The sequence below is a fragment of the Ammospiza caudacuta genome, chromosome 39 (genome assembly GCF_027887145.1).
Source record: "Ammospiza caudacuta isolate bAmmCau1 chromosome 39, bAmmCau1.pri, whole genome shotgun sequence".
In the NCBI taxonomy this organism is placed as follows: Eukaryota; Metazoa; Chordata; class Aves; order Passeriformes; family Passerellidae; genus Ammospiza; species Ammospiza caudacuta.
In genome coordinates, this window is record NC_080631.1 from 598984 (window position 1) to 622317 (window position 23334).

Sequence of the window (23334 nt, forward strand, 5' to 3'; positions counted from 1 at the left end):
TTCACCTTTTTTTCCCATTTTTTGGTCATTTTTCACCCTTTTTCCCCCATTTTTTTGCCATTTTCATCCATTTTTTCCCCATTTTTTCTCCATTTTTTCACCGTTTTTTCCCCATTTTTTGGCTATTTTTTCCCCGTTTTTTTCCCATTTTTTGGTCATTTTTTTCACCCTTTTTCCCATTTTTTGGTCATTTTTCACCCTTTTTTCCCCATTTTTTCGCCATTTTCCCCCATTTTTTCCCCCATTTTTTCGCCATTTTTTCACAGTTTTTTCCCATTTTTTGATCATTTTTCACCGTTTCCCCCCCACTTTTTGGTCATTTTTCACCCTTTTTCCCCATTTTTTGATCATTTTTTCACTGTTTCCCCCCCCATTTTTTGGTCATTTTTTCACCCTTTTTTCCCCATTTTTCCCCATTTTTTCGCCATTTTTTCACCGTTTTTTCCCCATTTTTTGATCATTTTTTCACCATTTCCCCCCCAATTTTTAGCCATTTTTTCACCATTTCCCCCCCCATTTTTTGGTCATTTTTTCACCCTTTTTCCCCATTTTTTGATCATTTTTTCACTGTTTCCCCCCATTTTTTGGTCATTTTTCACCCTTTTTCCCCCATTTTTCACCATTTTCATCCATTTTTTCCCCATTTTTTTGATCATTTTTTCACCATTTTCCCCCCATTTTTTGGTCATTTTTTCACTGTTTCTCCCCCATTTTTTGGTCATTTTTTCACCCTTTTTCCCCATTTTTTGATCATTTTTTCACCATTTTCCCCCCATTTTTTGGTCATTTTTTCACCTTTTTTCCCCCTTTTTTCCCCCATTTTTTCACCCTTTTTCCCCATTTTTTGATCATTTTTTCCCCATTTTCCCCCCATTTTTTGGCCGTTTTTTCACCCTTTTTTCCCCATTTTTCGCCATTTTCCCTCATTTTTCCCCCATTTTTTCTCCATTTTTTCACCGTTTTTTCCCCATTTTTTGGCTATTTTTTCACCATTTTCCCCCCTTTTTTTGGTCATTTTTCCCCATTTTTTCTCACCCTTTTTTTCGCCATTTTTTCACCCTTCTTCCCCGTTTTTTGATCATTTTTTCACTGTTTCCCCCCCATTTTTTGGTCATTTTTTCACCCTTTTTACCCCGTTTTTTCTCCATTTTCATCCATTTTTTTCCCATTTTTTTGATAATTTTTTCACCCTTTTTCCCCATTTTTTGGTCATTTTTTTTCCCCGTTTTTGGTCATTTTTTCACCCTTTTTCCCCATTTTTTGATCATTTTTTCACTGTTTCCCCCCCATTTTTTGGTCATTTTTTCACCCTTTTTTCCCCATTTTTTCCCCCATTTTGTCCCCATTTTTTCGACATTTTCCCCCTTTTTTCCCTTATTTTTTCGCCATTTTTTCACCGCTTTTTTCCCATATTTTGATCATTTTTTCCCCATTTTTGGTCATATTTTCCCCCATTTTTTCGCCATTTTTTCACCATTTTGTTCCCATTTTTTGGCCACTTTTTCACCATTTTCCCCCCATTTTTTGGTCATTTTTTCACCCTTTTCCCCATTTTTTGGTCATTTTTTCACCATTTCCCCCCCACTTTTTGGTCATTTTTTCACCCTTTTCCCCATTTTTTGATCATTTTTTCACTGTTTCCCCCCCATTTTTTGATCATTTTTTCACTGTTTCCCCCCCATTTTTTGGTCATTTTTTCACCCTTTTTTCTCACCCATTTTTTCCCCTATTTTGTCCCCATTTTTTCGCCATTTTTTCACCGCTTTTTTCCCATATTTTGATCATTTTTTCCCCATTTTTGGTCATATTTTCCCCCATTTTTTCGCCATTTTTTCACCATTTTTTTCCCATTTTTTGGCCATTTTTTCACCATTTTCCCCCCATTTTTCCCCCATTTTTTCGCCATTTTCCCCCATTTTTTGATCATTTTTTCACCATTTTCCCCCCACTTTTTGGTCATTTTTTCACCCTTTTTCCCCATTTTTTCGCCATTTTTTCGCCTTTTTTCCCCATTTTTTTCCCATTATTTTGGTCATTTTTTTCCCCATTTCTTGTCCATTTTTTCCCCGTTTTCGGTCATTTTTTCCCCGTTTCCCCCCTCCCAGTTCTCCCCACGCGGCGCCCCTCACCCTGGGCGGGCGGCAGCGTGCGGCGGTGCTGCTCCTGCCGGAAGGCGGCGCCGGCCACGCCGGTGTAGCGCACGGCGCACAGCGACAGCCGCAGCCGCAGCGTCCGCGGCTCCGCGCCGGCGTTGCGCAGCGCCGCCCGCAGCTCCAGCTCCGCGCCCGCCACGGCCGGGCCCGACGCCACCGCCAGCGTCACCTCCCCGCCGGAGGCCGGGCCGCGCTGCCGCGGGCGCGAGCCGTGCGAGGTGGCGGCGGCGACGGCGCGGCGCTCCTCCTCCGAGCCTGCGGGGAAAGGAGGGGTCGCCAGGGGGGGGCAATGGGCAAGGGTTGGGTCATTGGTTGGGTCGTTGGTCATTGGTTGGGTCATTGGTCATTGGTTGGGTCAATGGTCATTGGTTGGGTCAATGGTCATTGGTTGGGCCAATGGTCATTGGTTGGGTCAATGGTCATTGGTTGGGTCATTGGTCATTGGTTGGGTCATTGGTCATTGGTTGGGCCAATGGTCATTGGTTGGGTCAATGGTCATTGGTTGGGTCATTGGTTGGGTCAATGGTCATTGGTTGGGTCAATGGTCATTGGTTGGGTCATTAGTCATTGGTTGGGTCATTGGTCATTGGTTGGGTCATTGGTCATTGGTTGGGTCAATGGTCATTGGTTGGGCCAATGGTCATTGGTTGGGTCAATGGTCATTGGTTGGGTCATTGGTTGGGTCAGTGGTCATTGGTTGGGTCAAGGATTCAATGATTGGGTCAATGATCATTGGTTGGGTCATTGGTCACTGGTTGGGCCAATGGTCATTGGTTGGGTCAATGGTCATTGGTTGGGTCATTGGTTGGGTCAGTGGTCATTGGTTGGGTCAAGGATTCAATGATTGGGTCAATGGTCATTGGTTGGGTCAATGGTCATTGGTTGGGTCATTGGTTGGGTCAGTGGTCATTGGGTGGGCCAAGAGTTGGGCCAAGGGGTCATTGGTCATTGGTCATTGGTCATTGGTTGGGTCATTGCTTGGGTCATTGGTTGAGTCATTGGTCATTGGTTGGGTCAATGGTCATTGGTCATTGGTCATTGGTTGGGTCAATGGTCATTGGTCATTGGTTGGGTCATTGATCATTGGTTGGGTCATTGGGTCATTGGTCATTGGTTGGGTCATTGGGTCATTGGTCATTTGTTGGGTCAATGGTCATTGGTTGGGTCAGTGGCCATTGGTCATTGGTCATTGGTTGGGTCAGCGGTCATTGGTCATTGATTGGGTCAAGAGTTGGGTCAAGGGGTCATTGGTTGGGTCAATGGTCATTGGTTGGGTCATTGGTTGGGTCAGTGGTCATTGGTTGGGTCATTGGTCATTGGTCATTGGTCATTGGTTGGGTCATTGGTTGGGTCAGTGGTCATTGGTTGGGTCATTGGTTGGGTCAGTGGTCATTGGTTGGGCCAAGTGTTGGGCCAAGGGGTCATTGGTCATTAATTCGGTCATTGGTCATTGGTCATGGTCAGTGGTCATTGGTTGGGTCATTGATCATTGGTTGGGTCATTGGGTCATTGGTCATTTGTTGGGTCAATGGTCATTGGTTGGGTCAGTGGTCATTGGTCATTGGTCATTGGTCATGGTCAGCGGTCATTGGTCATTGATTGTGTCAAGAGTTGGGTCAAGGGGTCATTGGTTGGGTCATTGGTTGGGTCAGTGGTCAAGGGTTGGGTCATTGGTCATTGGTCATTGGTCATTGGCCAGTGGTCATTGGTCATTGGCCAGTGGTCAGTGGTTGGGTCATTGGTCATTGCTCATTGGTCATTGGTCATTGGCCAGTGGTCAGTGGTCATTGGTTGGATCAATGGTCATTGATCATGGGTTGGGTCATTGGTCATTGGTCATTGGTTGGGTCATTGGTCATTGGCCAGTGGTCAGTGGTCATTGGTTGGGTCAATGGTCATTGGTCATTGGTCATTGGTCATTGGTCATTGGTCATTGGTTGGGTCAATGGTCATTGGTCATTGGTCTGTGGTCATTGGTCAGTGGTCATTGGTCATTGGTTGGGTCAATGGTCATTGGTCATTGGTCATTGGTCATTGGTTGGGTCATTGGTCATTGGTTGGGTCATTGGTCATTGGTTGGGTCATTGGTCATTGGTTGGGTCATTGGTCATTGGTCATTGGTTGGGTCATTGGTCATTGCTCATTGGTCATTGGCCAGTGGTCATTGGTCATTGGTTGGGTCAGGAGTTGGGTCAAGGGGTCATTGGTCACTCAGGGTCATTTTTGGGCCATTTTGGGTCATTTTGGGGCCGTTTTCTGTCATTGGTCCCTCAGGGTCATTTTTTAGTTGTTTTTGGGCCATTTTTGGGTCGTTTTTCGCCGTTTTTTCGCCGTTTTTGTCATTGGTCACCCATCGGTCACCCGGGGGTCGCCCACTGACCCTCGGGGTGCTTGTACTGGTCAGTGATGTCCACTCTGGCCGCAGAGCCGGCGCCCAGCGTGCTGATCCGGCGGCCGATGGCGCCCTGCTCCACGTGCACCACGGAGAAGCCGCCGTGCGGCTGCCGCTGCCAGTACACCTTGTCGCTGTTCACCTGGGATTTGCATAGATAATGAGCTCATTTGCATGCCTAATTGACCCCCGTACGACAAGCGTTAAGTACCGTTTATAATTAAAGTAGTTATGGTAATTGATTATCAGCCAATATAGCATGGCGCTGTTGAACTCCCTGGCGCTGCCAGCACGCCTTGTCGCTGTTCACCTGGGATTTGCATAGTTAATTAGCTCATTTGCATGCCAAATCAGTGCCGGCATCATCGGGATGAAGTACGGTTCATAATTATGATAATTATGGTAATTGATTATCAGCCAATATAGCATTGCGCTGTTGAACTCCCTGGTGCTGCCAGTCACTATTTACCTGAAATTTGCATAATTAATGAGCTCATTTGCATGCCCAAAGCACGCCCACATCACCAGCGTTGAGCACGGTTCATAACCAAATTAACTGAGGTAATTAAAGTAATTAACTGCTGGTTTGCGTAATTAGCGCATTGTTGGAATCCCCGACGCTGCCGGTGGATTTTGTCGCCATTTCAATCTAATTTGCATAATCAATCAGCTCATTTGCATGTCGCCCAGGCCTTTGGGCTTGTTAATGATCTCAAACAACCGAATCATTTGCATAATTATCACCCCATTACATGAACAGCCACGCTTGCCAATTGGCATAACCAGGGAATCATTTGCATATTTAGGCCACGCCCACCACCCTCGTTCTCGCCCGCTTATTTCCATAATCAATGCATTAAATTTGCATAATAATGCCATTAATTTTAATAATCAATACCTATAATTTGCGTAATTAATTTATGTTATGTGCATAATTAATGCCTCTAAATAGCACGAGTAATAAACATTATTTGCGTAATTAATGCCTGTGATTTGCATAATTAATTCATGCAACGTGCATAATTAATGCCAATAAATGGCATGATTAATAAATTGCATAATTTGCACAATTAACGGCGTCATTTGCATAATTAACGGGGTCACTTGCGTAAGGAGCTGCTGGACACTCCCATCATTAATCACGCCTCATTAACCTCTCATTAACCCCTCATTTGCATATCCCAGACCACGCCCACCCCATCGCCACCACTCCCCGCCCCCTCATTTCCATATCCCCGCCCCTCATTTGCATAACCAACCACCACAGTTTACCCCCCCCGTTAAGGGCCGCCCCCGTTGATGCTAATTAGCGCCTCATTTGCATAGCGAGGCCCCGCCCACCTCGGCGAAGACGAAGGGCGTGTCGTACTTGAGGAAGACGTCGCCGTTCTTGACCGCGGTCACCGAGCACGGCCCGCAGCAGAACAGGCCTGGAACGGCAGAACCACCACTATAAACCAGTACAAACCAGTATAGACCAGTATGGACCAGTATGGACCAGTACGGACCAGTACGGACCAGTATAGACCAGTATAGACCAGTATGGACCAGTATGGACCAGTACGGACCAGTACGGACCAGTATAGACCAGTATAGACCAGTATAAACCAGTATGGATCAGTATAAACCGGTATGGACCAGTATAGACCAGTATAAACCAGTATAAACCAGTATAAACCAGTACGGACCAGTATGGACCAGTATAAACCAGTACAGACCAGTATGGACCAGTATAAACCTGTATAAACCAGTATAAACCAGTACAAACCAGTATAGACCAGTATAAACCAGTATGGATCAGTATGGACCAGTACGGACCAGTACGGACCAGTATAGACCAGTATAGACCAGTATGGACCAGTACGGACCAGTATAAACCAGTATAAACCAGTATAAACCAGTACGGACCAGTATGGACCAGTATAAACCAGTATAAACCAGTACAGACCAGTATGGACCAGTATAAACCTGTATAAACCAGTATAAACCAGTACAAACCAGTAACCCCAAATCCCATTTTCCCCCCATATTTTCCCCATATTTCCCCCATTTTTAACCTGATTTTCACCGTTTTTTTCCCCGTTTTTTCACCGTTTTTTTCCCCTGCCAGTCCCTCCCAGTACAAACCAGTATAAACCAGTATGAACCAGTATAACCCAGTACCGCTGCTGGTTTCCTGCGGCGTCGCGTCCACCACCTGCCACCCGTCGTAGCCCTGGGGCAGGTCCGGCCTCTTCATCCAGCAATCGTTCCACACGTGGAAGTTCCTGAAACCAGTACAAACCAGTACAAACCAGTACAAACCAGTACAAACCAGTACAGACCAGTACAGACCAGTACGGACCAGTATGGACCAGTAAAGGCAGAAAAAACCCCAAAAAAATCCCATTTTTGGCCCGTTTTTTGCCCATTTTTCACCATTTTGGAGCCCCAAATCCGCTCCCAGTTCATCCCAATCCCAGTACAGACCAGTACAGACCAGTACAAACCAGTACAAACCAGTACAAACCAGTACAGACCAGTATGGACCAGTATGGACCAGTATAAACCAGTACAGACCAGTACAAACCAGTAACCCCAACTCCCCATTTCCAACCCATTTTTAACCCTTTCTTCCCCATTTTTCCCCCATTTTTAACCCAATTTTCGCCCCATTTTCGCCCCGTTTTTTCCCCTCCCAGTACAAACCAGTCCAAACCAGTAACCCCCAGTCCCGAACCAGTACAAACCAGTACAAACCAGTACAAACCAGTACAAACCAGTTTCCCATTTCCCCCCATTTTTAACCCTTTCCTCCCCAAATTTCCCCCACATTTCCCCCATTTTTAACCCATTTTTAACCCAATTTTCGCCGTTTTTTCGCTGTTTTTTCACCGTTTCCCCCCTCCCAGTCCCTCCCAGTATAAACCAGTATAAACCAGTACAAACCAGTCCAAACCAGTAACTCCCTATACAAACCAGTAACCCCAAACCCCAATTCCCCCCATTTTTAACCCTTTCATCCCCATATTTTCCCTGTTTTTCACCCGATTTTTGCCATTTTTTCGCCGTTTTTTCGCCATTTTCCCCTTCCCAGTACAAACCAGTACAAACCAGTCCAAACCAGTAACTCCCAGTACAAACCAGTAACCCCAGTTCCCATTTCCTCCATTTTTAACCCTTTCTTTCCTGTATTTTCCCCATTTTGACCCGATTTTCGCCGTTTTTTCGCTGTTTTTTCGCCGTTTTTTGCCGTTTTTTCGCCATTTTCCCCCTCCCAGTACAAACCAGTATAAACCAGTCCAAACCAGTAACTCCCAGTCCAAACCAGTACAAACCAGTAACCCCAAACCCCAATTCCCCCCATTTTTAACCCTTTCTTCCCTGTATTTTCCCCATTTTTCACCCGATTTTCGCCCTTTTTTCGCCGTTTTTCGCCATTTCCCCCTTCCCAGTACAAACCAGTAACTCCCAGTCCAAACCAGTACAAACCAGTAACCCCAAACCCCAATTTCCCCCCATTTTTAACCCTTTCTTCCCCGTATTTCCCCCATTTTTCACCCGATTTTCGCCGTTTTTTGCCGTTTTTTTGCCGTTTTTTGCCGGTTTTTTGCCGTTTTTTGCCGTTTTTTCCCCGTTTTTTCCCCGTTTTCCCCCTCCCAGTCCCTCCCAGTCCAAACCAGTACAAACCAGTAACCCCAAACCCCAATTCCCCCCATTTTTAACCCTTTCTTCCCCGTATTTTCCCCATTTTTCACCCGATTTTCGCCATTTTTTCGCCATTTTTTCGCCGTTTTTCCCCCGTTTTTCGCCGTTTTTTCCCCATTTTCCCCCCTCCCAGTCCAAACCAGTATAAACCAGTCCAAGCCGGTACCAGACGGAGTCGGTGTTGAGGCGCTCCAGCGGCCGCATGGCCTCGTCCAGGTAGATGTCGGTGGTCAGCGAGGTGTCGGTGTCGTGCGCGGAGTTGTAGTTGGTCACCGTGCGGGTGGGCAGGCCCAGGCAGCGCAGAACTGCGGGCACAGACCGGTACAAACCGGTACAAACCAGTACAAACCAGTACAAACCAGTACGGACCAGTACGGACCAGTAAAAGCAGAAAAAACCCCGAAAAAATCCCATTTTTGGGCCATTTTCTGCCCATTTTTGCCCATTTTTCGCGATTTTAAGGCCCCCAAAATTATCCCAGTTCATCCCAATCCCAGTACAAACCAGTACAAACCAGTACACACCAGTACAAACCAGTACAGACCAGTATGGACCCGTGAAGGCAGGAAAAACCCCGAAAAAATCCCATTTTTGGGCCATTTTTTGCCCATTTTTCACCGTTTTAGAGCCCCAAATCCGCTCCCAGTTCATTCCAATCCCAGTACAGACCAGTACAAACCAGTACAAACCAGTACAAACCAGTATGGACCAGTATGGACCAGTACAAACCAGTACAAACCAGTAACTCCAAATCCCCATTTTTCCCCCATTTTTCCCCCATTTTCCCCCATACCTCCCCCGTTTTTCGCCCGATTTTCGCCAATTTCTCACCGTTTTTCCCCATTTTTTTCCCCCTCCCAGTCCAAACCAGTCCAAACCAGTAACCCCAGTCCCAAACCAGTACAAACCAGTACAAACCAGTACAAACCAGTAACTCCAAATTCCCATTTTTCCCCCATTTTTCCCCCATATCTCCCCAATTTTTCGCCCGATTTTCGCCGTTTTTTCGCCGTTTTTCCCCGTTTTTTTTTTCCCCTCCCAATCCAAACCAGTCCAAACCAGTCCAAACCAGCAACCCCAGTCCCAAACCAGTCCAAACCAGTTACTCCAAATCCCCATTTTTCCCCCATTTTCCCCCATTTTTCCCCCATTTTTCCCCCATTTTCCCCCCATATCTCCCCCATTTTTCGCCCGATTTTCGCCGTTTTTTCGCCGTTTTTCCCCGTTTTTTTTCCCCCTCCCGGTCCAAACCGGTCCAAACCCGCACGCACCGGTGGTGACGACGCCGGCGAACACCCAGCACTGGCCGTAGCGCACGGGGGCCCCGGAGCCGTGGAAGCTGCGCAGGATCCCCACGGAGCCGGCCCAGGCCGAGGGGTTCGTGCCCTGCGAGTAATCCCCGGTCCAGTTCCCCACCAGCACCCCGCTGTCGTCCAGCGAGTTCACCTAAAATCCCAAAAAAATTCCCAATTTTGGGGGTGTTTTTTTCAAAAAAACTGGGAATTTTTACGAAAAACCGCGAAATTTTGAGCAAAATCCGTTGAAAAACGCGAAAATCCCGGCGCGAAAGGTTCGAGGTGTCCACCAAAATTGGTGCGGTTAATCCCGGGGAGAAGCTGGAGTCTTCAAAATCCTGAAATTCCCCCAAAGCTCCCCAAAAATTCCTCCCCAAAATCCTGAAAATTTCGACCCAAAAATTCCTCCTCAAAATCCCAAAATTTTCGCCCAAAAATCACAAAAATTCCTGCCCAAAAATCCTGAAAAATTCGACCCAAAATCCCAAAAATTTTGGACCAAAAATTCCCAAAAATTCCTCCTCAAAATCCAAAAATTTTGACCCAAAAATCCCACAAATTCCTCCCCAAAATCCCAAAAATTTTGGCTCAAAAATCTCCAAAAATTCCTGCCCAAAATCCTGAAAATTTCAGCCCAAAATTCCCTAAAAATTTCGACCCCGAAGTCCCAAAAATTCCTCCTCAAAATTCTGAAAATTTTGCCCCCAAAATCCCAAAAATTTCGGCCCAAAAATCCCAAAAATTTCGGCCAAAAAATCCCAGAAATTTTGACCCAAAAATGCCGAAAATTTTGGCCCAAAAATCCCCAAAATTCCTCCTCAAAATCCCAAAAATTTTGGCCCAAAAATCCCAACATTTCCACCCAAAATGACGAAAATTTCATCTCAAAGTTGCCCAAAAAAATCCCACCAAAACCACCCCAAAATCGGCCTTAAAATCCTGAAAATGTTCCTGGGAAATCGCCAAAATCCCCAAAATCCCAAAAATCCGGAAAAATTCCTTGAAAAAATCCCCAAAAATCCGAAAAAATTCCTAAAAGAAATCCCAAAAATTTGGAAAAATTCCTTTAAAAAATCCTCAAAAATCTGAAAAAATTCCTAAAAAAAATCCCCAAAATTTGGAAAAATTCCTTTGAAAAATTCCTTTAAAAATATCCAAAAATCTGGAAAAATTCCTAAAAAAATTCCCAAAAATCTGGAAAAATCCTTTTTAAAAATCCCAAAAATCAGGAAAAATTCTTTAAAGAAAATCCCAAAAATCTGGAAAAATTCCTTTAAAAAATTTTCCCAAAAATCTGGAAAAATTACTTTAAAAAATTCCAAATGTCTGATAAAATTCGTTTTTAAAAAATCCCGAAACTCTGTAAAAATTCCTTTAAAAAAATCCTTTTAAAAATCCCAAAAATCTGGAAAAATTCCTTTTAAAAATGCCAAAAATCTGAAAAAAATTCCTTTAAAAAATCCCAAAAATCTGGAAAAATTCCTTAAAGAAAATCCTAAAGTCTGAAAAATATTCCTATTTTAAAAATCCCAAAAAATCTGGACAAATCCTTTAAAAAATCCCAAAAGTTTGGAAAAATTTAAAAAAAAAAAATCCCAAAAATATGAAAAAAAATTTTAAAAAAGTCCCAAAAATCTGAAAAAAATACTTTAAAAAATCTGAAAAATCTGGAAAAATTCCTTAAAGAAAATCCCAAAAATCTGAAAGAATTCCTTTAAAAAACCCTAAAATTCTGGAAAAATTCCTTTCAAAAATTTCCCAAAAATCTGGAAAAATTCCTTTAAAAAATCCCAAAACTCTGGAAAAATTCCTTTTAAAAATTTCCCAAAATTCCCAAATTCCGAATTTCCCCAATTTTTCCCCCAAAATTCCCAAATTCCCCCCAAAAAATCCCCAAAATTTCCCCCCCAAATCCCCATTTTTCACCCTAAAACCCCCCAATTTTTTGCCCAAACCCCCAAATTTTTTTGCCCAAAATTCTTGAAATTCCCAAATTTCCTTGAACTTTCCCAAATTTTTTCCCAAAATTCCAAAATTTCCCCCAAGTTTCCCCCCCAAAAATCTCTGAAAATGCCCAAAATTTCCCCCAAATTTCCCCAAATTTTCTCCCAAAATTCCCAAATTTCCCCCAAATTTCCTCCCCAAAATTCCCTGAAAATTCCCAAAATTTCCCCCAAAATCCCCATTTTTCACCCGAAAACCCCCAAATATTTTTCCCAAAATTCCCAAATTTCCCTGAATTTTCCCAAATTTTCTCCCAAAATTCCCAAATTTCCCCCAAATTCCCCCCAAAAATCCCAAAAAATTCTCAAAATTTTCCCCCAAAATCCCCATTTATCACCCTAAAACCCCCAAATTTTTTGCCCAAAATTCTTAAAATTCCCAAATTTTCCCAAATTTTCTCCCAAAATTCCCAAAGTTCCCCCAAAAAATCCCTGAAAATCCCCGAAATTTCCCCCAAATTTCCCCCCCAAATCCCCATTTTTCACCCTAAAACCCCCAAATTTTTTGCCCAAACCCCCAAATTTTTTTGCCCACAATTCCCAAAATCCCCAAATTTCCCAGAATTTTCCCAAATTTTGGGGTTTTTTCCCCAATTTCTCACCATGGCCGACACCACGCGCGCCACCATGACGGGGTCGCCGCGGGCGCTGTGGGGCATCCCCCGGCGGTCCAGGATGTACAGGCAGGCCTCCAGCACGCCCGGCTCGAACTTTTGGGGTGAAAAATGAAAATTTTGGGGTTTTCGGGAATTTTTGGGGTTTTTCCCTAAAAAAATCCCCAAAAATTCGGCGAAATTTGGGCAAAATTTGGGGAAAAAATGGCGGAAAATGGTGGGGAAACGGCGCCTCCTGGTGGCGATTTTTAGGATTTTCTGCCAATTTTGGAGCCCAAATTTGGGGTGGAAAATCCCAAATTTTGTGAATCCCAAAATTTACCAAAAATTTTTTAAAAAATTGGACCAAAAATGGCCAAAATTTGGGTGAAATTTGGGGAAAAAACGGAGAGGAAACGGCGCCTCCTGGTGGCGATTTTTGGGATTTCTGCAAATTTTGAATCCAAATTTTGGGTGGAAAATCCCGAATTTTGTGAATCCCAAAATTCCCATAAAATTAAGAAAAAATTGGACCAAAAATGGCAAAAATTGGACCAAAAATGGCAAAAACTTGGGCGAAATTTGGGGAAAAAATGGACGGGAAAACAGCGCCCTCTGGTGGCGATTTTTGGGATTTTCTGCCAATTTTGGTGCCCAAATTTGGGTGGAAAATCCCAAATTTTGTGAATCCCAAAAATTAAAAAAAAATTCCATCAAAAATGGCCAAAATTTGGGTGAAATTTGGGGAAAAAATGGTAAAAAAATGGAGGGAAAACGGCGCCTCCTGGTGGCGATTTTTGGGATTTTCCGCCAATTTTGGTGCCCAAATTTTGGGTGGAAAATTCCAAATTTCGTGAGATCCCAAAATTCCCACAAAATTAAAAACAATTCCAGCAAAAATTGACAAAATTTGACAAAAATTGGACCAAAAATGGCAAAAATTTGGGCGAAATTTGGGCAAAAAACGGAGGGGAAACGGCGCCTCCTGGTGGCGATTTTTGGGAATTTCTGCCAATTTTGGGGCCCAAATTTGGGGTGGAAAATCCCAAATTTTGTGAATCCCAAAATTCCCAAAAAATTAAGAAAAAATTCGACCAGAAATGACAAAAATTGGATCAAAAATGGCCAAAATTTGGGTGAAATTTGGGGCAAAAAACAGAGGGAAAACGGCGCCAGCTGGTGGCGATTTTTGGATTTTCTGCCAATTTTGGTGCCCAAATTTGGGTGGAAAATCCCAAATTTTGTGAATCCCAAAAATTAAAAAAAAATTCCATCAGAAATGGCCAAAATTTGGGCGAAATTTGGGGAAAAAATGGCAAAAAACTGAGGGGAAACAGCGCCAGCTGGTGGCGGTTTTGGGAATTTTCTGCCAAATTTTGGAGCCCAAATTTTGGGTGGAAAATCCCAAATTTTGTGAATCCCAAAATTCCCAAAAATTCAAAGAAAATTCCACCAAAAATTGACAAAATTTGGGGGAAAAATGGCGGAAAACGGCGCCAGCTGGTGGCGGTTTTTGGGATTTTCTGCCAAATTTTGGGTGGGAAAATCCAAATTTTGGGGCATCCGAAATTCCCAAAAAATCCCAAATTTGGGGGAATTTTGGGGGAATTTTGGGGGAATTTGGGGCAGAATTTTGGGGCATTTTGACGCCATTTTGGGGGGATTTTGGGGCGATTCTTGGGGAATTTTTAGGGGAATTTGGGGAAATTTTGGGGAGATTTTGGGGGCGATTTTGGGGGAATTTTGGGGCGATTTTTGGATAATTTTGGGGAGATTTTTGGATAATTTTGGGGGAATTTTGGGTGATTTTGGGGCAATTTTTTGGCCAATTTTAGGGGAATTTTGGGTGATTTTGGGGCAATTTTTTGGCCGATTTTGGGGTAATTTTGGGGCGATTTTGGGTGATTTTGTGGCGATTTTGTGGCCAATTTTGGGGTGATTTGGGGCTATTTTGGGGCAATTTCGGGGCAATTTTTGGCCAATTTTGAGGCGATTTTAGGGGCGATTTTGGGGCAATTTGTGGCAATTTTGGGGCCATTTTTGGGCTATTTTTGGGGAATTTTGGGGCAATTTTGGGGCTATTTTTGGGATGTTTTGTGGCGATTTTGGGGCGATTTTGGGGCTATTTTTGGGATATTTTGTGGCGATTTTGTGGCGATTTTGGGGCGATTTTTGGTTGGTTTTGTGGCAGTTTTGGGGGCGATTTTGGGGCCAATTTGGAGCCAATTTTGAGGCGATTTTTGGGTGATTTTGGGGCGATTTTGGGGACAATTTTTGGCCAATTTTTGGCCAATTTGGGGGCAAATTTTGGTTGATTTTGAGGCCAATTTGTGGCAATTTTGGGGCGATTTTTGGGCTATTTTTGGGTAATTTGGGGGTGATTTTGGGGCAATTTAGGGGGCAACTTTGGGGTCATTTTGAGGTGATTTTGGGGCTATTTTTGGGATATTTTGTGGCGATTTTGTGGCGATTTTGGGGCGATTTTTGGTTGGTTTTGTGGCAGTTTTGGGGGCAATTTCGGGGGCAATTTGGAGCCAATTTTGAGGCGATTTTTGGGTGATTTTGGGGCAATTTTGGGGCGATTTTGGGGCTACTTGGGGCCAATTTTTGGGCTATTTTGGGGCGATTTTGGGATCAATTTTGAGGCGATTTTTGGATGATTTTGAGGCAATTTTGGGGCTATTTTGGAGGTAATTTTGTGGCTATTTTGAGGTTATTTTTGGTTGATTTGGCGGCAATTTTGGGGGAGATTTTGGGGCTATTTTGGGATGATTTTGGGGCTATTTCGCGATGATTTTGGGGCAATTTTGGGGCAAACTTTGGGTAATTTTGAGGCGATTTTCGGGCAATTCTGAGGCGATTTTGGGGGCGATTTTTTTACAATTTTTGGCCAATTTTCTGGCAATTCTGGGGGTGATTTTTTGCAGTTTTTTCTGATTTTGGGGGTGATTTTTTGGCAATTTTTGGGCAATTTGGGGACCATTTTTTGGCAATTTTTGGGCTATTTTGGGGGTGATTTTTGGGGCAATTTTGTGGGGATTTTGGGGCAATTTTGGGGTGATTTTGGGGCTATTTTGGAGGTAATTTTGTGGCTATTTTGGGGTTGAATTTGGCGCTATTTTTGGACTATTTTTGGGATATTTTGTGGCGATTTTGTGGCGATTTTCGGGCAATTTTGAGGCGATTTTGGGGGCGATTTTTTTACAATTTTTGGCCAATTTTCCGGCGATTTTGGGAGCGATTTTTTTGCATTTTTTTCTGATTTTTGGGGTGATTTTGTCCCGTTTCCCCGGACCTGGCCGTAGTTCCAGTGCCGCTCGGCGATTTGCTCCTCGGTGCCGTAGAAGATGCGGCCGCTCTCGTTCAGGACGTACTCGCTCAGCTCGCTCGTCTTCTCCATGTACACCGAGTCCTCTGCGCCCCAAAAATCCCAATTTTCCCCTCAAAAAACCCCAAAATTCCCAAATTTCCCTGCAGGGATCAAACCCTGGCAGCTCCCCCAGGTCTCCCCAACTTTTCCCTCAAATTTTCCCAAATTTTTCCCTAAAAATCCACCATTTTTTTGCAATTTTCCCCCATTATTTTCTCCATTTTTTCCTGTTTTTTTCCCCAATTTTCTTTCATGTTTCCTCATTTTTTCCCCCATGTTTTCCCCGTTTTTCACCCAATTTTCTTCCAATTTTTTTCCAATTTTTTCCCCAATTTTCCCCTCATTTTCCCCCTCATTCCCAATTATTTTTCCCCAAAATCCCCATTTTTCCCCCATTTTTTCTCAAAATTTTCCCCAATTTTCCCCATTTTTTCTCCATTTCTCCGCAATTTTTCCTGGGTTTTTCTCCCAATTTTCTTCCAATTTTCCTCATTGTTTCCCCATTTTTTCCTGCTTTTTCCCCCCATTTTTTCTTCTTATTTTCCCCCATTTTTTGGCTTTTTTCCTCATTTTTCCCCCATATTTTCCCCGTTTTTCACCCAATTTTCTTCCAATTTTTTTCCCATTTTCCCCCAATTTTTCCCCATTTTTCCCCCATTTTTTCTCAAAATTTTCCCCCATTTTCCCCCATTTTTTCTCCATTTTTTCCCAATTTTTCCTGCTTTTTTCCCCAATTTTCTTCCAATTTTCCTCATTTTTTTCCCCATTTTTTCCTCTTTTTTCCTGCTTTTCCCCCCATTTTTTCTTCTTATTTTTCCCCCATTTTTTGGCTTTTTTTCTTCATTTTCCCCCCATATTTTCCCCATTTTTCACCCCATTTTCACCCAATTTTTTTCCAATTTTTTCCCCAATTTCCCCGCTCATTTTCCCCCTCATTCCCAATCATTTTTTCCCCAAAATCCCCATTTTACCCCCCAATTTTTTCCCCATTTTCCCCCATTTTTTCTCAAAATTTCCCCCATTTTCCCCCATTTTTTCTCAATTTTTCCCAATTTTTCCTGGGTTTTTTCCCCAATTTTCTTCCAATTTTCCTCATTTTTTTCGCCATTTTTTCCTCTTTTTTCCTGCTTTCCCCCCCATTTTTTCTTCCTATTTTTCCCCCATTTTTTTGGCTTTTTCTCCTCATTTTTCCCCCATATTTTCCCCGTTTTTCACCCAATTTTCTTCCAATTTTTTTCCAATTTTTCCCCCAACTTTTCCCCCATTTTTCCCCCCTCATTTCCAATCATTTTTCCCCCAAATTTTTCCCCAATTTGCTCCATTTTTTCTCTATTTTTTCCCAATTTTTCCTGGTTTTTTCCCAATTTTCTATCAATTTTGCTCATTTATTCTTTCATTTTTTTCCCCATATTTTCCTCTTTTTTCCTGGTTTTTCCCCCATTTTTTCGTCTTTTTTTTTCACCAATTTCTCCCCATTTTTTTGGCTTTTTTTCCTCATTTTTCCCCCATATTTTCCCCGTTTTTCACCCAATTTTCTTCCAATTTTTCCCCAATTTTTCCCCTCATTTTCCCCCTCATTCCCAATCATTTTTTCCCCAAAATCCCCATTTTACCCCCCAATTTTTTCCCCATTTTCCCCCATTTTTTCTCAAAATTTTCCCCCATTTTCCCCCATTTTTTCTCCATTTTTTCCTGTTTTTTTCCCCTTTTTTCTTCCAATTTTCCTCATTTTTCCCCCTTTTTTCTTCCATTTTCCCCCATATTTTCCTCTTTTTTCCTGGTTTTTCCCCCATTTTTTCGTCTTTTTTTCCCCAATTTCTCCCCATTTTCCCCCATTTTTTTGGCTTTTTTTCCTCATTTTTTTTCCCCATATTTTCCCCGTTTTTCCCCCAATTTTCCCCCAATTTTTTTCCATTTTTCCCCCAATTTTCCCGCTCATTTCCCCCCTCCTTCCCAATTATTTTTTCCCCAAAATCCCCATTTTTCTCCCCAATTTTTTCCCCATTTCCCCCCATTTTTCGGCTTTTTTTCTTCATTTTTCCCCCATGTTTTCCCCGTTTTTCCCCCAATTTTCTTCCAATTTTTTTCCAATTTTTCCCCCAATTTTTTGGCTTTTTTTCCTCATTTTCCCCCCCATATTTTCCCCGTTTTTCACCCAATTTTCACCCAATTTCCCCGCTCATTTTCCCCCCTCATTCCCAATCATTTTTTCCCCAAAATTCCCATTTTTCCCCCCAAATTCTCACCGGGGCACCAGGGGTTGAAGAGCAGCACGACGTCGTTGTCGGCCTCGAACGGCGCCGCGAATTCCCCGGCCTCCGTCCGGGTCCTGACGCTCAACCGGTACCGACCAATGGGAGCCGTGGGCGGGGCCGTCAGCCCCACCCACAGGGCGTGGTCGCTTCCGGCCACGCCCCTCAGCGGCTCGGCCACGCCCTCGTCCAGCTCCGCCCTCCAGCCCGTGGGGGAGGAGTCGCCGAGCGGCACCAGGACGTGCGTGCCCTTGGACACCTGCGGGTTGGGGCCTGCCGGGGAAATTTGCATACATTTGCATATTTTAACATCAATCCGAAAATTGCAAACAAAATTTCCTGAACTGCCCAGAAAAAATTCCCGAAAATTCCCATTAAAATTCCCAAATTTTTACCCCAAATTTCCCACCAAATTTCTATAAAATTTCCCAAAATTTCACTTCGAAATTCCCAAATTTTTCCCCCAAAAATCCCAAATTTTTCCCAGAAATATCCTAAATTTTTCCCGCAAAAATTCCCAAATTTTTCCTGAAAAAAATCCCAAATTTTCCCCAAATTTCCCCACCAAACTTCCCAGAAAAATTCCCAAAATTTCACCCCAAAATTTCCCACCAAATTTCCATAAAATTTCCCAAAATTTCACCTCGAAATTCCCCAATTTTTCCCCCAAAAATCCCAAATTTTGCCCAGAAAAAATCCCAAATTTTCCCCAAATTTCCCCACCAAATTTCCCATAAAAATTCCCAAAATTTCAACTCAGAATTCCCAACAAGAATTCCCACAATTTTACACCAAAATTCCCCCCAAAAATTCAAATATTTCCACCAAAATTCCCAATTTTCCATCAAATTTCCAAAATTTCACCCCAAATTTCCCAGCGGCACCAGGACGTGCGTGCCCTTGGACACCTGCGGGTTGGGGCCTGCCGGGGAAATTTGCATACATTTGCATATTTTAACATCAATCCGAAAATTGCAAACAAAATTTTCTGAACTGCCCAGAAAAAATTCCCGAAAATTCCCATTAAAATTCCCAAATTTTTACCCCAAATTTCCCACCAAATTTCTATAAAATTTCCCAAAATTTCACCTCGAAATTCCCAAATTTTTCCCCCAAAAAATCCCAAATTTTTCCCAGAAATATCCTAAATTTTTCCCGCAAAAATTCCCAAATTTTTCCTGAAAAAATTCCCAAATTTTTCCCAGAAAAATTCCTAAATTTTCCCCAAATTTCCCCACCAAATTTCCCACAAAATTCCCAAAATTTGACCCCAAAATTTCCCACCGAATTTCCATAAAATTTCCCAAAATTTCACCTCGAAATTCTCAAATTTTTCCCCCAAAACTCCCAAATTTTTCCCAGAAAAAATCCCAAATTTTTCCCAGAAAAATTCCTAAATTTTCCCCAAATTTCCCCACCAAATTTCCATAAAATTTCCCAAAATTCCACCTCAAAATTCACAAATTTTTCCCAAGAAATTCCCAAATTTTTCCCAGAAAAATTCCTAAATTTTCCCCACATTTCCACACCAAATTTCCCATAAAAATTCCCAAAATTTTACCTCAAAGTCCAGAAATTTCCCACCAAATTTCCATAAAATTTCCCACAATTTCACCCCAAATTTTCCCTCCAAATTTCCATAAAATTTCCCAAAATTTCACCTCAAAATTCCCAAATTTTTCCCCGAAAAAATTCCCAAATTTTTCCCAGAAAAATTCCTAAATTTTCCCTAAATTTCCCCACCAAATTTCCCACAAAAATTCCCAAAATTTTACCCCAAAATTTCCCACCAAATTTCCATAAAATTTCCCAAAATTTCACCTCAAAGTTCTCAAATTTTTCCCAAAAAATTCCCAAATTTTTCCCAGAAAAAATCCCAAATTTTTCCCAGAAAAATTCCTAAATTTTCCCCAAATTTCCCCACCAAATTTCCATAAAATTTCCCAAAATTCCACCTCAAAATTCACAAATTTTTCCCAAGAAATTCCCAAATTTTTCCCAGAAAAATTCCTAAATTTTCCCCAAATTTCCACACCAAATTTCCCATAAAAATTCCCAAAATTTTACCTCAAAGTCCAGAAATTTCCCACCAAATTTCCATAAAATTTCCCACAATTTCACCCCAAATTTTCCCTCCAAATTTCCATAAAATTTCCCAAAATTTCACCTCAAAATTCCCAAATTTTTCCCCGAAAAAATTCCCAAATTTTTCCCAGAAAAATTCCTAAATTTTCCCTAAATTTCCCCACCAAATTTCCCACAAAAATTCCCAAAATTTTACCCCAAAATTTCCCACCAAATTTCCATAAAATTTCCCAAAATTTCACCTCAAAGTTCTCAAATTTTTCCCAAAAAATTCCCAAATTTTTCCCAGAAAAATTCCTAAATTTTCCCTAAATTTCCCCACCAAATTTCCCACAAAAATTCCCAAAATTTTACCCCAAAATTTCCCACCAAATTTCCATAAAATTTCCCAAAATTTCACCTCAAAATTCCCAAATTTTTCCCATAAAAATTCCCAAAATTTCAACTCAGAATTCCCCACAAGGATTCCCACAAAATCTCCCAATTTTACTGCAAAATTCCCCCCAAAATTCAAATATTTCTTCCAAATTTCCCAATTTTCCATCAAATGCCCAAATTTTCCCACAAAAATTCCCAAATTTTAACCTCAAAATCCACAAATTTTACCCACAAAAATCCCCAAATTTTACCTCCGAATTCCCCAAATTTTCACCAAAAATTCCAAAATTTCCCCCAAAATTTCCCTGCGATTTTCCAATTAAAATCCCCGAAATTTTGCCTCAAAATCCCCCAAATTTCCCCCTCAAAAATCCAAAATTTTCCCACAAAATTTTCCCAATTTCCCATCGCAAATCCCAAAATTTTCTCATAAAAATTCCCAAATTTTTTACCTCAAAATCCAGAAATTTCTCACCAAATTTCCACCTCCAAATTCAAAAATTTGTCCCCCAAAATTTTCTTCTGAATTCTCCCAAAATTCCCATTTTTCTCCCCAAATCCCCAATTTTCCCAAAATTTCCCCCAAAATTTTGACCCCGAAATCCCAAATTTTCATCCCAAAATTTTTTAAATTTCCCCCCAAAATCCCCAAAATTTTCCCTCAAGATTCCTCAAATTTTCCCCAAATTCCCCCAAAATTTCTCCCCAAAATTCCTCAAATTTTCCCCAAATTCTCCCAATTTTTGAACCCAAATTCCCAAATTTTCTCCCCAAAATCCCCAAATTTTTGACACCAAAATCCTCCAATTCTCCCCTAAAAAAATCCCTGAAAATTCCAGAATTTTCTTCCAAATTCTCCCAAAATTTTCCCAAATTTCCCCTCAAAACTTCCCCTAAATTTGCCCCAATTTTTTGACCCCAAATCCTCAAAATTTTCCCCCAAAATTCCTCAAATTTTCATCAAAATTCCCCCAATTTCCCCCAAAATTCCTCAAATTTTCCCACCAAAATTCCTCAAATTTTCCCACCAAAATTCCCAAATTTTACCCCCAAATTCCCCAAATTTTCCCCAAATTTTCTTCCAAATTTTCCCAAAACTCCCACAAATTTATGACCCCAAAATCCCAAATTTTCTGCCCCGGAAGTTTTCAAATTCTCCCTCCAAAATCCCTCAAATTTTCCCCCGAGTTCCCCTAAAATTTCACCCAAATTTTTGACCCCAAATCCTCGAATTTTCCCCCCAAAAAACTCCAAAAATTTTCCCCAAATTTTCCTCCAATTTCTCCAAAATTCTCCCAAATTTTCCCCAAATTCCCAAATTTTCCCCCCCAAAACCCCCAAACTTTTCCCCAAAAATTCCCAAAATTTTCCCCCCAAATCCTCATATTTCCCCCCCCTAAAATCCCAAAAAATTCACAAAATTTCCCCAAAATTCTCCCCAAAATCCCCAATTTTTCCCCCTAAAAATCCCCAAATTTTCCCAAATTCTCCCCAAATTTTCCCCTAAATTTCCAAATTTTTTTTAAAAAATCACGAATTTTCCGGAACCTTCCCTCATTTGCATACCCAGGGTGAGCTCCAGGCATAGCCCCTCCCCCTCCCGCAGGGGGCGGGGCAAGGCCACGCCCACATGGAAGCGCTGCCCCCTCCTGACCACCAGGGGGCGCCAGGCGAACTCCTGGGTGTGGTGAGCCACGCGATTGGCCGACGAGCCGGGGCGGAGCCACACCGGAGCCAATAGGCCTGCGGGAAAGCGAAAAGGGGCGGGGCTAAGCCAGGGCCGCCATTTTGTGACGGGGGGAATGGTGAGGGAAGGAGACGGCGGCCATTTTGTGAGGGAAAATGGCGGATTTGGGGTTTTCAGTGGGGAATTTGTCTTTATTTTTAAAGGATTTTTTGGAGGTTTTTTGGGGTAATTTCAAGGAATTTTGGGGCTTTTTGGGAAGGATTTTTGGGGTATTTTTAAGAAATTTTTTGGAATTTCAGAAGAAATTTTTAGGATTTTTTGGGGGCATTTTTAGGGATTTTCAATAGGCCTGCAGGAAAGCAAAAAGGGGCGTGGCTAAGCCAGGGCCGCCATTTTGTGAGGGGGAAATGGTGAGGGGATGAGACGGCGGCCATTTTGTGAGGGAAAATGGCGGATTTGGGGTTTTCAGGGGGGAATTTGTTTTTATTTTTAAAGGATTTTTTGGAAGCTTTTTGGGGTAACTTCAAGGAATTTTGGGGCTTTTTGGGGGGATTTTTTTTGGGAATTTTTTGGAATTTCAGAAGAAATTTTTAGGATTTTTTGGGGGCATTTTTGGGGATTTTTAATAGGCCTGCAGGAAAGCAAAAAGGGGCGGGGCTTAGCCACAGCCGCCATTTTGTGAGGGGGGAAACGGTGAGGGGAGGAGACGGCGGCCATTTTGTGAGGGAAAATGGCGGATTTGGGGTTTTCAGGGGGGAATTTGGGGGTTTATTTTAAGGGATTTTTTGGAGGTTTTTTGGGGTAATTTCGAGGAATTTTGGGGCTTTTTGGGGGGATTTTTTTGGGGAATTTTTTGGGAATTTCAGAAGAAATTTTTAGGATTTTATGCGGAGATTTTGGGGGATTTTTAATAGGCCTGCAGGAAAGCGAAAAGGGGCGTGGCTTAACCACGGCCGCCATTTTGTGAGGGGAAAACCGTGAGGGGAGGAGACGGCGGCCATTTTGTGAGGGAAAATGGCGGATTTGGGGTTTTCAGGGGGGAATTTGGTTTTTTTTTTTAAGGGATTTTGGGGGGAATTTTGAAGAATTTTGGGGCGCTTTGGGAAGGATTTTCGGGGTATTTTTGGGAAGGATTTTTTGGAATTTCGGAAGAAATTTTTAGGATTTTTTGGGGGCATTTTGGGGGATTTTTAATAGGCCTGAGGGGAAGCAAAAAGGGGCGGGGCTAAGCCACAGCCGCCATTTTGTGAGAGGGAAATGGTGAGGGGAGGAGACAGCGGCCATTTTGTGAGGGAAAATGGCGGATTTGGGGTTTTCAGGGGGGAATTTGGTTTTATTTTTAAAGGATTTTTTGGAGGTTTTTTGGGGTAATTTCAAGGAATTTTGGGGCTTTTTGGGAAGGATTTTTGGGGTATTTTTAAGAAGTTTTTTGGAATTTC

At 42.3% G+C, this 23334-nt stretch overlaps 1 protein-coding gene across 1 annotated transcript in view; it reads right to left on the reverse strand.

Moving 5' to 3' along the window:
- The window catches only part of TGM1 (transglutaminase 1), a 35612-nt gene that overhangs the window by 6278 nt on the left and 6000 nt on the right, over positions 1–23334 (reverse strand). The window contains exons 3-12 of the mRNA XM_058823202.1: positions 21775–21951; positions 17740–18018; positions 15419–15537; positions 12133–12240; positions 9504–9678; positions 8399–8537; positions 6709–6812; positions 5887–5975; positions 4534–4687; positions 2130–2408 (exon numbers count right to left, since the gene is read on the reverse strand). Coding sequence (XP_058679185.1) covers positions 2130–2408; positions 4534–4687; positions 5887–5975; positions 6709–6812; positions 8399–8537; positions 9504–9678; positions 12133–12240; positions 15419–15537; positions 17740–18018; positions 21775–21951 — 1623 coding nt within the window. The remainder of the gene's footprint in view (positions 1–2129; positions 2409–4533; positions 4688–5886; positions 5976–6708; positions 6813–8398; positions 8538–9503; positions 9679–12132; positions 12241–15418; positions 15538–17739; positions 18019–21774; positions 21952–23334) is intronic.